Genomic DNA, 14442 nt, shown 5'->3' with positions numbered 1-14442 from the left:
GTTAAAGGTAAGTAGTCACAAAAGATATTAAAGGAGGCAGTGGATTCTTTTGAAATGATTCTAGCTGTTTTGCTTTCTAATCCTATTAATACAAGTTACCCTCAGCAGTAGTTTGTAGCTTTGTTTCTCTTGCCCCACAGAGTAACACTTAACAGCACCACTGTAGATGGCATTATTGTCTACAGAGTAATTGCTTGACATGCCAGTGGCCACAACTGTTATGACTTAGGTGATGGAGGCTTTGGTTTCACTGAATTCCCTGAGTACTGGTAATAATACTCCCTCTCTCTCCTTCTAAGTAAAATATCTCAGAATAAAAGTGTTGGAGAGTGCCATTATTGAGTTTCCTGTTATTATATGTGTGCCAAGGACAAGAGTGAATAGCAGCCACCTGGTCCCTGTTTCTATAGAGCTTACAATCTTTATTCAGTGCTAGTTATTTCATTTTTGCTTAACAACCAATTTAGATACCATTGATACATGACAACAACTGTTCTGAAGTGATTTGTGAAAGAAAAATTGAAATCAAGTGCTTCTCAACTCTTCAGAAATCTCAGTGGTATTTCATTAAGTGTTGTCAGAGGAGTGATAAATTATTAAAAGTATTTCTTTTTACCTTTCAGTCGCCCTTTTTCTGCAAAATGGTCTACAGCAAACCCATCTGCTGTGGCTGGAAGAGGTAAATTGCCTTTTTATAGAGTCATAGCATATTTTAAGAGTCATAGCATATTTTACTTAATAAAGTAAAAGTGACTTTATAAATAAAAGTTACTATGTAAAAAGGTTTTCTCACTCAGAGTGTCATCAAGAATTTAAAAGTTTAAAACATTTATAAAGTTTTCCTTAAAAGTTTTTGAAGCACATTAGAACTGTTTAAAAGCTAAACAGTTAAAAACAATAGCTTTTAAACTGTTTTAATGTGACCTACAAGGAGAAAATCATTTTACATAGTAAATACCACACATATACACTTTACTACCTGTGTTTGTATACCATGTACATATACTACATACGATGTATTGTGTGTAATTATATACCTACAAAATACATGTAACACAGTATATTATATATGTGTATAGTATAATCAGAAGTTGCAAGAAGTCTACTTACCTTTACTTGTGACACACTCTGTTTTTCTATTTTGTTTCATTGCTTTAAAGTGCCATCCTGACTCACTCAGTTAATTTCACAGCCTTATTAATGGGTCATAACTCAGAGTTTATAAAACTCCTTATTAAAACTGAAAAACTAAACACCAGAAATTATTGACTTAATTTGCATTGCCTGCGAGTGGCAGAACCTGAATTATTTTCTGAATTATCTTATCCCCGGACTGGTTCTACTTGCATTATTTTTATGGTCAAACAGTAGCTCTGCTGTCATCTGTTTATCTTGTGTAGCACTTCAGTTTCATGAATCAGTTGTAAATATCATCTTTTCATTTAGAAAACAATCCTATGAAGTTTTACAAAGTAGAGTTATTTTTCCCATTTATTTGGAAGGGGGAAATGACGCAGAGAAACATTGAGAAAATTGTCCAAGAAGATTTACTTGCAACAACATTGAAACTGAGGTATCCTGATTTTAAAGTGGGGCTTCCCTTTTCTAGTATCCATTTGGCCACTATTTCCTTTTTGGATCATCATTATCTTGTGGTGATTTCAAGTTTATATAATTTTCATGCCATTTGCAGTGATGAAAATAATACAGGTTACTTTTCCTTTGTTTTTCATAGTATCAGCAGGCAGCAGCAAAGCCAGTTCTCTTCCTGGAAGCCTGCAGCGTTCACGAAGTGACATCGATGTGAATGCTGCTGCTGGTGCCAAGGCACATCACGCTGCTGGACAGGCTGTGCGAAGTGGACGGTTAGGTGCAGGGGCCCTGAATCCAGGTTCCTATGCATCACTAGGTAAGATAGCTCACTATAGGAAATTGTACTATATTTTCTCCCTGGTCTCAGGAAACTGGTGAACCGTCATCAATTTCAGTAACTGATCATGGTGATAGCTTTATCATCTCTATTTCATTCTTTCTAATTATGAATAGTCTGTACATTTTATATGATTCTGTCCTTGGAATATAGTTCTGAGATATCTAAAATGCTTTACTTCTCCTTCTCTTCCTAATTATCTTGATCAAAGGAACAGTTCTTGATTCCTTGATTTGCCTGTAGAATTTTCACAGTTCTGCACTACTGCCATATCCAGCTGCTGGTTACTGAGGACGTTTGGCCTTGTACCCAGCTTCTCCATTCCCTTTCTCCTATCTCTTTTCCCTTCCCAAGAAGGTAAAGGCTTTTGGGAATCCGGGAAAACTGCAGAGCTTAATCATAATCAAAGCTTAAACATACATCCCCAAAGCCATTCAGAGTTTGTTTTTTATATCCATCAACCTTAAAAGTTTCAGGTTGGCTAGCCGTATTATTTGTCTTACTCTTGTACTTCATTTTTCTTTCTCTTGAGTAGTAGTGATAGAACACTGGGCAGCCAGACGATTGGCAGTCCACAGGAAGTGCAGAGAGTTGGTGTGTATGTAGTACATGGTAAAGGTGGCATAGCTGCATCCAGTGAGGAAAGCATATATTATTCATTAAATGGTGTTTAGACACATGGCTTGCAATCTGGTACAAAACTAAGTTAGAATCACGTTTTACACTGTATAACAGTTTATTCCAGGTGACTAAAAAGTTGAACAAAAATATAAAGCAACTTGATGAAAACGTAATAGTTGATTATTCATCTAATCTCAGGTTGGAGAAGACATTTCTAAGCATAAAAGCCAAAAAGCATGAGGGAAAAGTCCCTCAGATTGAAATCTAAGTGTAAAAATATAAAACAAGTGGCTGAAAACAGAAAGGGAAAAAGGTTTTGCCACATACTACATAAAAAGCTAAAATGTCTCCAAGTTTTATACATCTCGGGAAAACAGATGAGCTTATTTTTATAGAAAAAAAATTTTATATATATCAAGAAAAGCATATTTCAGAATTGCCACCAAAACACCAGGACAGATATTAAACCTCAGTTGTAATCAAACAGATGCAAATTGACCTATAAATAAAACAAGAAAGTTTAAGTTAGTAACTGCTAGTCATAAAGAATGCGGTTAAAAGTACAGATGTGAAATAATCATGGAGCACTTTTATCTGAGTGGCGTTTTCATGATACCAATGAAACTTTTTTAAATGTTCAGTGTTTTGAGCCTGTAGTCCAATGTTTTCAGATAACTATGCCAAGAAATAAAAAGAACATTTATTAGGTTTTTAATAATGTATTAGATTCAAGTTTGATATGTTAAAAGGGGAAATGTTTAAGTTATGGTATACCCTTATATATGCCATGCAGCCACTGACAAATCATATTTTTAATAAAGATCAAGTGATATAGCCTACCAAAAAATGTATGATAATTTCATCATTTTGTATAAAATTACACATAGATGAAGGACTGGGCAAATACGGTTTTTTGTAAGATTCATCTATATCATTGCATGTAGCTAAAGTTCCTTTAGATTTCTACATACAATGTTCTATTATATGAATAGATCACAATTTAGTTTTCTGTTGGTGGCCATCTGGGTTGTTTCCTGGTTTTTTTTGTTATTATGAATAATACTTATGAACATTTTTATTTATAGGACTGGACAAAAATGTTGACAAAGATGTCAGCAGTGGGTTGATCACTGCTTTTAATTTTCATAAAACTTTTCTGTATTTGAAACATTACCTTGCTGGAAACGCATAATTATTTCAGTATATGAAAATCAATCAGTATAATATACCTTGTAGTAGAACAAAAGACAAAAATCACATGATCACTAGATGCAGAAAAGGCATTTGACAAATTCTGTCACCCTTTCATGATAAAAATACTCAACAAACTGGTATAGAAGGAAACTTTCTGAGCCTGATAAAGATATCTGTGAAAAATGTACAGCTATCTATATGACGTGATGAAAGACTGGATGCTTCCCTGAAAATCAAGAACAAGATAAGGATGTCCACTCTTGCCCTTCCCAAGAGCATTGCCGTGAAAATTCTAGCCAGGTCAGTTAGGCTAGAAAAAGAAATAAAAAATAGCGAGATTGAAAAGAAGTAAAACTTGATCTTACATATAAAAAACATGATCTTATATATAGAAAATCCTAAGAAATTCACAAAAAACTATTAGAGCTTATTAATGAGTTTAGCAAAAGTTATAGAAGATAAGATCAGTATGCAAAAATCAGTTGGATTTCTAAATGGTAGCAGTGAACAATCTGAAAATAAAGTAAGAAAGCAATTCCAGTGACAATAACCTCAAAAAGAAAAAATACTTAGGAATCTATGTAACAAAAGAAGTGTAAGACTTCTCTAGGAATAACCACTCCTGTGTTTCTCCTTTACTCTCACACTCAGACTGCTGACACCAATGTGTGGTATTTCACACCAAGCAATTCTCAGACAACAGCTGGGTATCTTTCAATGCAGTTCAGTTGTGACATAATCTATATGTCACAACTATACCTATGCTATCTATACCTGTGCCTCTGACCAACTGGCTGTAAGTCAGAGGTGCCCTTGCTCCCTTTACAGAGGGTGTTAAAGGATATGAAGATAGGGGACGAGGTCTGGAAAAGTCTGAAGCCCAGAGCTGCTTTCCCTGTGGAGTTGGAGTGTGCCGCTCTCCCAGCATATAGGTGTGTTCACCAACCAGAACCTCTGAATCTTGTGCTTTTGGTACCTTTATGGAGGCTTCATCACACAGTCATAATTGATCATGTGCTTGGTCTCCAACTCCACGTCCCTTCCCAGAGGTTGGAGGATGGGGCTGAAAATTCCAAGCTTCAAACCATGGTTTCATCTTTCCGGGACCGTCCGGCATCCTGAAGCTACCCAGGAGCCCACCAGGAAATGCCTCATTAGAACAAAAGACACTCCTGTCACCCAGGAAATTCCAAGGAATTTAGGAGCTCTGTCAGGTACGAGGTCATCAGCAAATACTAGAACAAAAGGTACTCCATCCTACCACGTAAGAAATTAAAAGGGATTTAGGAGCTCTGTGCCAGGAATTAGGGCCATATATATGTTTTCTTTCACATTTGTACACTGAAAACTACAACACATTGTTAAGAGAATTTAAAGATCTAAATAAATGGAAAGATATTCATTGTTAAGATAGGGAATTGACCTATGGATTCAATGTAATCCCTCTCAAAAGTCCAGCTGCCTTTTTACAGAAATTGACAAACTGCTCCTAAAATTCATATGAAAATGCAAAGGATCCAGAATATATGAAATGATCTTGGGGAAAAAAGAGCAAACTTGGTATACTCACACTTTCCAATTTCAGAACTTACTTCAAAGCTACAGTAATCCAGTCTATGTGGTACTGGCATAAAGATAGACATATACACCAATGCAAAGAATTGAGAGAGTCCAGAAATAAACCCATTTATCCATGATCAGTTGATCTTAAACAAGGGTGCCAAGACCATGCAGTAGAGAAGAGTTGTTTTCAACAAATGGTGCTGGAACAAGTGGATAGCCACATGCCAAGAAATGAATTTGGACCCCTACCTCATACTGTATCCAAAATATTAGCTCAAAATAGATTAAAGACCCAAATGTAAGAGCTATGGTTATAAAGCTCTCAGAAGGAAACACATGTATAAATCTTCATGACCTTAAATGATGCGATGTTTTCTTAGATACTTGACCAAACACACAACTGAAGAGAAGCTGGATAAAGCTTGGACTTCATAAAAATTAAAAATTTTGTTTCAAAGGACACCATCAAGAAAGTGAAGAGACAACACAAAATAGTGAAAATGTGCAAATCATGTATCTGATTAAAGACTTAGATCTCAAATATATAAAGAATTTTTATAACTCAGAAACAAAAAGACAATTCTGTTTAAAAAATAGGCAAAGGATTTGAATATGCATTTCTCTAAAGACAATATACAAATTACCAATGAAAGCACATAAAAAGATGCTCAGCATCATTAGACATTAGGGAAATGAAATTGAAAAGCACCTCTTCACACTCACTAGGATGGCTGGTGAAGATACGGAGAAGCTGAAACATCACATACTGCTCATGGAATGTAAGCAGAGCCACCCTGGGAACAGCTCGGGCATTTCTCAAAAAGTGAAACATAGAGTTATGATGTGACCCAGCAGTTCTACTCCTAGCTGTCTACTCAAGACATATGAAACATATGTTCTCATTAAAATATATACATTAATAAATGTTCAAGCAACATTATTTATAACAGCCCTAAAGTGGAAACAAGTCAAATGTTCACCAGCTGGTAAATGGTTAAGCAGGTGTGTACATACAATGACACAGAATATTACTCAGCCATAAAAAGGATCATATTACATAAAATGAAATACTAGCGCATCCTCTAAAATGGGTGGAACTTGAAAGCACTATAAAGTTAGGTACAAACTGGCACATATTTTGGGTGATTCCATTTACATGAAATGCCTGGAATAGGTGAATCCACAGAAACATAAATTCGTTGTTGCTAAGATATGGGAATTGGGAAAAATAGGGGGTGACATCAGTGGGTGTAAGATTTCTTTTTGAGGTGATGAAGGTGTTCTGGAATTGGATATTTATGAGGGTTGTGCAGTCTTGTGAGTATATTAAAAGCACTGAATTGTGTACAATAAAAGTGAATGTTCTGGTACATGAATTATTAACTTTTTAAGTGGGGAAAAATGGAAAACAGATAATAAAATTTACTCATTGTGAGTCTTAACAATAAAAACATTTAATAGCTTTTATTTTTTAGTAGTAGGAAAAAAATACTGGATTTGAAATGCTTTAATGTGAATTTGAAAGCCATTTGCTGCAATGTTTTTTTCATAAGAAAGTTGTTAACAGTGCCATGAGATTCCTTAATTTGTTTCTTTGGTTCCTTAGGTTTGAAGGGCATGCTTGCTATCCTACAGGAGGGAAAGGCGCCCTCTGTCCTCGTTTTTTTCATTCTGACCCAGGCTCACACTCAGGGACAATAAGATACTCGCCTGTGGCTCTTTCCAGGGCGTAGAGAATAGGTTTTCTCATTCTTTCTATTTCTGTGTCTTTTTCTCCTCCTTACTGTCTTCTTTCCTTCCTTCCCTCCCTCCTTTCCTCTGTTCTTCCTCCCTAGATGCCCTCCTCCCCTCTTTCTCACCTTTCTTACACGGATGTGACTTGTGTTTTCTTTGTTTTCTTCACTTTGATTCTTGTTTATTATGGCTGAACATTTATGGATCCAGAGATAAAATGCTTCTGTATTGAAACAGTCTCTCAGTCTATCAGTAGGTTGCCAAAGAATGAGCCGCTAAAAGCTTGTTGAGTTTTATGCATTTTGAGTTTGACATCGCTGAGACATCAACCTGGAACTGTTTTGGAGGCACAGTAGTATATGAGAAAGAATTACATACAATGGCAGAAAACTCAGGAGAGAGATCTGTGCTTGAGATTAGATTCGGAAATGATTGCAGATTGTTCTTATTGTAATCTTTCAATATTAAACTCAGTTAACTACTTAAAGGAGTTGCCACTGGGTTTTTCCACCACTAAAGTACTGAATCCTTTGACAGTGGGATATGATGAGTGTTTTGAAGTTTACCCTTTAACTTTATCCTGAAGAAGAAGTTTGGTAGAATGGGAGACAGGAATTTCTGTTAAGGAAACCTTGATATACCAAATTTATGAATATATGTTCTCAATGGCTAGGTTTGTGAGATTGCCTAAATGAGAAAGAAAGTAAATGGTTTCAATGGTGTCATGTGACAGAAGTCAGACTTCTGTTGATTGAGGAAGAAGTTGGAAGGAGAATCTGCGTAAATTATTCCTATGCTTAATGGTTGAGAAGAGATGAGAAAATTTTGTAGGAATTATCCATAGTTAAAGGTTAATGAACTTTTTGTTTTTTTTTTTAAATTGAGGGAGTTACATATGTTTGTATACTAAGTTGGTAGAATCAGTAGAGAAGAAAAAGTTAAAATGCAAGAATGAGAGGAAATCGCTTATGGCCAGAATCCTTATGAGAGGCATAAAGAATAGGACGTATAGCGCTAGGGAGTTAGCCTTGCATGTTGAAGGATCATCAGCGTCACTGAGGTAGAGGAAAGGAAAGGAAGAAGGAGGTAGATTCACGTGTCTTTGGGGCAGCTGGGCGTTGAGAACCATGTCATCAGGAGCTTGTTGTGACTGTTTTCATGTTTGAGGAAACAGAGTCAGGACACTGTGCTAACAATAAAAAGCAGGATGTCTGAGAGGTGACTTAAGGTGTGGAGCAGCTTGTTGAGGGGTCACAAGAGGTGGGGTACTCTTCTGGCCTTCCTACAACTGCCCACACAATTAAGAGACTTGCTGGAAGAACTCACATGACTTAGCTGTACTCATGGCTGAAGTTTATTAGAGCAAAAGGACACACAGCAGGATCAGCAAGGGAAAACAACCCATTGGGTATTCTGGAGGCATTGAGGCACAGGCTTTCAGAGTTATCCTTCCCAGAGGCAAAATGATGGGCTGTATGAAATATGCTCCTTCCTCCAGCAATGACTGTAGAACATGTGCATAGTGTTTCTGCCCAGAGAGACTCACTTAAGACTCAGCCCAGGGTGAGGGTAAGAGGTGAGTAGTTAGGTAGGCACTGCCATACACCCAGCCACAATTACCAGCATTCTGTTCTCCCAAAAAGAAAGCAGGTATTCCCCATAAATCACATTATCTGCAAAAACAGTTCAGGCAAGTTCCTTGAACAGGAGTTCGATACCTTGTCCCCAACACTGAAACATCAGGACCTAGAACTAACTTCCCAACGGCCTGCTAAGGGCCAGCCCTGGAACTAGGCTCTTCTGAAGAGTATCAGGCCTGGTATGTTAATCATTTTCTGCACAGTCACTCAAGGCCAAGCCTATTGATTACCCTAGTTCCTAGCAGTGCCTTTATGCATGACTTTGTGGTTTTATAATTGTCTCTGTTGGGGCTCCTCAGTGTAGCAGGGTAGAAAATTAGAGTTGTTTGATTTATCTGTATTTCAGGGCTTACAGGACCGAAAGTACTAGCAAAGGATGGGGTGAGGAAGCAGCAAGGCAGTAGACGGAAGTAATGACGAAAGAGCTAAATTTAGAGTGGAATTTGAGGGTGTGCTCTAGCCTATAGAGGAAGAAAGAAAGCAAGGCTAAGTGACTTAGATTATGAGAAGCTCAGCAGACCCAAGTAGGAGGTTTGTCTTATGGTGGAGGTGTCCAAGGTTGGCACATGGGCTTCTCTAACTTCTCTAGGCAAATAAAAATTAGACTTACTATCAATTCAGTTCATTCTTTTTTTTTTTTTTTTGGTATCTTTGTCTCACAGAGGAAACTCATCTTATTTAATCTAGTATGTTGTAATTGAAAAAAAGCTTCATGTCTGTGCTATGAATTCTGTTTTCTTAAAAATAATATTTTCCAGGGGTTATAAAAATCTTTTTCTAATATACCAAGTTTTCCTCTGTTCTTTGCTTGCTCTTTCATCAAAGAGGATACTTCTGACAAGATGGATGGTAAGAACTTCCTTTTCTAATTCTACTAAAAAATTTTATGGTTCTTGGATTCTATGTAATATCTTTGTTCTCTTAATTTCTGAAAATAGGCTGCTTATTTAGCAGTAGTCTTAATGCGAGAATGGTTCTGTAATTCTCTGATTGAATTTGGGGCTAGACATATCCATTTTGGGTTTCTCAGTTCATTCAAATACTAGATTACTGTTTGTTATAAGTTAAATCAATTTTCTTAACTTTTTTTAACCTGAGCCCTTAGAATATTCTTTATTTCTCAAGTCTTTCTCAGAAATACCAGATTCAGGAGAAAGGAATCTCATAAGTCACATAATTCAATTCTTTAGTTTACTAACTCTGCTATAGAGAGAGACAGATGACATATTTTACAGATTCATATGTCTCCTCTGGTGGCTCAGTGGTAAAGAATCTGTTGCCAGTGCAGGAGACACATGAGACTCAGGTTTGATCCCTGGGTTGGGAAGATCCCCTGGAGAAGGAAATGACAACCCATTCCAGTATTCTTGCCTGGGAAATTCCATGGGACAGAGGAGCCTGGCAGACTATGGTCCATGGGGTTACAAACCTTAGCGATTAAACAATAATAACAGTGGTCATTTATGAAAATGAAATGCTAGGTACAGATGCTGTCTTTTTAAGAGTGTGTTTCAAATGAACATTTAATCAAAATTGAACTTATTTTGAGCTGTACCTTTTAAATTTCATTATTTAGTTCATCTTTAGTTGCTTGATCCAGTATGATAATTTTTATCTGTATGATATTTTTGTCTAGTACTAGACTGTGTTATCCATACTTTCCCTTCACGTCATTAGATACTACAGTGTCATCTAGGAACTTGAGCTTTTTTGTAAGAATTTGTAAGAAGATCATGAATCTGTAAGTCACAGTATGAGATCTAAGAAAAATGGAAAACTGTGTGTTTTTCTATCAATTATTACATAAACTCTGAAACTGGTATATTTTCCACTCTGATGATTTATTTAATCTTGGCTTGGGTACATGAGTGTTATTTATAATTGGTCTCTGTGCTTCTCTTTATGTTTAATGTATTTCATAAATTTAAGAAATTATTAAATGAAAGAAAACCCACCAAGAGGTAATTTCTGTATTTCAGACCATGTGATATCACTTCTATCACTGAGAGTCTGGATCCTTGGAAAACAAATTATTCTCACTTTCTAGATCAAAATTTTTCTTGTTTGGGTCAGAAACGTCAGCCTATTTGAGAAATCACCTGTGTTATATAATGTGATACTCTAACTGATGTTTAGTCCTGCGTTTAAAAAAAAAATCTGTATACACACACAGAGAGAAACATCTGTTATTGCTCTATAATAGTAGTGAATTCTGATATTCATCCTTGATATTTTTTGACCGTGCTGTGCAACTTGTGGGATCTCAGTTCCCCAACCAGGGATTGAACCCCCAGACCTTAGCAGTAAAAATGTGGAGTCCTAACAAGTGGACTGTCAGGAAGTCCTCTTGATAATTTTTTTGCTAGCTTTTACAACATCTTAGGAAGTACAAAAAAGCTTGAATGAATAGCTGATAGATTCATAGGTAATGCTTTGAAAATAATACGAAAATAGGAAATAATATGGCCTGGGTCATGGATTTGATTCCCATGTTTGTCAGTTAGTTTTCTAGTTCTTTCTTGGACTCCCTTTTGAAAATGCTCAGAAAGTATTCTTACACTGGAAAGATAGATTAAAACATTTGTTTGGAAGACATCAGTGACAGAGTCGTATCATTCTTGAGTAATTAGTTTTGTTACTTTTCTCTTCTCAGTATGAAATACAGCAGACAAACTGGTTTATTACAGAATTTTGCTATTTTCAGTTGTCTAGTTTTAACTTTTTTGTGCAGTGAGTCTTTAGGTTACCTCAAATTTTGTTTTATCTCAAAACCTTTTAAAAGCTGATTTAAGGCTATCAAACTAGAAGATATTTTTTTCTTTTGCCCTTTTGTTTTTGTCTTGGGTGGGAGGCACAAGGAAAGTCTTAATATCAACGTTGGCAGACTTTGTTGAAACGTTATTGTTTTATTTCTCTTATTTAGGAACAGCATCTGAAGATGGTAAGAATTAAACATTTTGTTAGTAACACAAATACCTCTACATTAATATTTTCATTAGTAGGAATTAAATATTAAAAACTAAAATAGGCTACTTTGTTTGCAAATCTATAATTTGCCAGCTGTGCTAGTGTCTACATTTTGTGTTTGGTTGTGTTAGTTATTCATGTAGATTTTTTTTTTTTTTAATCCTTCATCCTGGAGTTTTGCTGTGTATCTTGCATTATCTCATGCTGGAAAAGACATAATTGCTTCACATATTTAATAATACCTAGTATAAAATTACATAGTTTCATTTTTTTCTGTAGTGACATTAATGCTTTTCTTTTGTGTTTTTGTTTTTTAATTTTTGCCAGTTCATTTATACTTTGTGAGTGCACGCACCGTTGCTTTATCATTGGAGTTTAAATATCATCCCATTTAAATTGCATTTATTTTGTCAACTTTTAAATGTATCTTTGATTTTGAATCAGTGCCTGGGGAATTGCATATGATTTGAATTTGGAAATACAAAAACCTTGCTAGATATAAAACTTTATTTTACTGAACCAATTTACCTTTTTAAAAATATTTATTACTTTTCAATTTGGAGAAAGGAAAAACTTCAGTGTTTTTATTTATCCTACTTGAAGGCTATCTTATTAATTAAGCCTCTAATATGAAACAATTTTTTCCTAAATTTTACAAGTGGCATTTTCTTGTAACACAACCAAGTAGATTTGACATTTTGATGGTCTCATGTTTACTCTGACATATTTGAAATATTTTCGTATTTTAAGTTTTAGAATAGTTTATAGAAATGGTTTCTGGCACTGTGTCATTATAATTTAGGTGGTAATATCAAAATAATTTATCCTAATTTCTTTATTGTGATGGATAAATTTTGCATTTCAAAAATAATGAATTTTCTTTCTATTTTACTTCTTAGTCAGGAGAACATCATGACCTGTTCTAAGCAGACTCTGTAAAAGGGTGAAAGTCCTGAATCATGAGCTTTCTAGGGGCCTTGAAGAAGTTGATAGAATGAGAGGATCTACCACCTGTACTTCTCATTTTGCTTCACTTTATTCCTTGTTCTTAGTTATTCTCTTCTCTCCCCTCACTCATTTCATAATTTTGTAATTTTCCTTACCTTTAGATATGTTTTCTTAAGCAATATTGCCATATCAGGCTAGCCCGTAGATCGCGATTGCCCTCCAAGTTGTGCCTTTTAAGTGAAAAGGATTCTGAGCCCTTCTTCATGATCATGTTGGTGTTGGTTCCAATGTGATAGTGATTGAGGCTGTTGCTTGAGAACACCAAAGTGCCTACTAGTAATATATTTTTGTTTTTTCTAACGACAGTTTACTTAAGCACTTCAATAAATAAGCATTCTCTCCTTTGGTTCAAGAGCTCTAGAAACATTTCTGCTCCTTGGTTTCGTGGAGGGGGATGAAAGAGTAATAGAGAAGGAAGGGATACTGACTGGAGGTAGAGAAGGAAATGTGTAAAGAAAAGGGTGAACTCCTCTGTGATTGGTGTTTCCTCAAATAATTTTATGAATGGAAATTGGTTGGTTGGGGAAGAGAATAGTAAACGTGTCCATGTACACCTGTAGTACTCTGATGTTTAGCACAGTATATAAAAAGATATTTTAGCTAGTATTGTATCTTCTTGCAAATCCCTTCAGAAGTACATTTTCAGTCAAAAAGACTGGGTTTTTGTTTCTAAGCTTAGGCTTGTATTTTAAACTATAGGCTGAATTTGAGAATAAATTAAATTTCATGGAAGCTGAATATGTGCATGCCTGTGATAATTATCTTAATTATAACTCTACTGGACTAATAATATCAAACTAGGAATGGAGATCTTTTAGCTTGACTGTACGCTTACCCTTAAAGGAAAGTTAGTTTATGGTGCAACACATAAAAAGCAGGATATATTTTTAAAATTTCAAGGGAACTCTAATCTTTGAAGTTTACAGTGTTACAGAATTTAACAATACTTGAGTAGCGCACCCAATTAGAAAATTATAGTGAGATTTTTTTTTTCCCCTCTTTACTAAATATTATCGAAAAATGTCTGTAATTATATGAATCATTTTATTCTTTAGGCCGGGTGAGAGCAAAGCTTTCAGCACCACTTGCTAGTATGGGAAATGCCAAGACAGATTCCAGAGGAAGAAGTCGAACAAAGATGGTGTCTCAGTCACAGCGTATGTATTACCTATTAATTGTCTCGTGTTTCTACTGTGTTAGGATAAGCGTGTTCTTTGTATGTTACTGTATTAGGAGATTGACCAGTGGAAAAAGACAAAACTAATTCCCAAAAAGACAAGCCACATACTGAGTTCTTGTTCTGTACTTTAGGTTCATCATCACCTGACAAAAATGAAGGTATTTTTTTTTTTCAATGTTTTGGGTCAGTTGTTGTGCATGTTTTCGAACTTTTGGAGTGGGTGTTGTCTTGTCTTTGATGTGTTACTAGGGCTGCATCATTGATACCTGCCACTTAGAAAGAGAAACTTCATCTGTTATACAGACTTTTGCATGGAGATATTTTATATAACACAAATCTTTTAGCATTAAGGTTTTCACAGTCTACTCAGAAACTTGTAAATGTGGAAAATTGTGCTTTTTAGGGGCAAAATAATTGCTGTATGTTAGCATCAAATCTGGTTGCATTTAGCTATTATTATTCAAGGACAGTATCTTTGTACTTTCCCTAAAATCCATTAGAATACAGTCAGCATTTTGGGCAGGTATATACTGATTCATAAAGAGGAAGCAAATTGAAATGACCAGTTTTGTTAATATTCCTTGTAAAATTTAAGATTTATATTT

General features: G+C 35.5%; 1 protein-coding gene across 50 annotated transcripts in view; it reads left to right on the top strand.

The window, feature by feature from the left end:
- Positions 1–14442, top strand: part of CLASP2 (cytoplasmic linker associated protein 2) — a 170558-nt gene that overhangs the window by 97793 nt on the left and 58323 nt on the right. For 18 of the 50 annotated variants that reach the window (XM_081527145.1, XM_081527152.1, XM_081527148.1 and 15 more), the window contains 5 exons: positions 624–679; positions 1736–1909; positions 9508–9531; positions 11606–11623; positions 13713–13814. In XM_081527145.1, the coding sequence (XP_081383271.1) occupies positions 624–679; positions 1736–1909; positions 9508–9531; positions 11606–11623; positions 13713–13814 (374 nt within the window). Of the gene's footprint in view, positions 1–623; positions 680–1735; positions 1910–9507; positions 9532–11605; positions 11624–13712; positions 13815–13968; positions 13996–14442 lie in introns of all 50 variants that reach the window. The other 32 variants (XM_081527160.1, XM_081527158.1, XM_081527153.1 and 29 more) reach the window with 4 other exon arrangements.

Source organism: Giraffa tippelskirchi, chromosome 9, assembly GCF_054371585.1.
Source record: "Giraffa tippelskirchi isolate mGirTip1 chromosome 9, T2T-mGirTip1v1.2.pri, whole genome shotgun sequence".
NCBI lineage: Eukaryota > Metazoa > Chordata > Mammalia > Artiodactyla > Giraffidae > Giraffa > Giraffa tippelskirchi.
The sequence above is the reverse complement of the archived record's forward strand: the minus strand, read 5'-3'. Positions and strand labels throughout refer to the sequence as shown.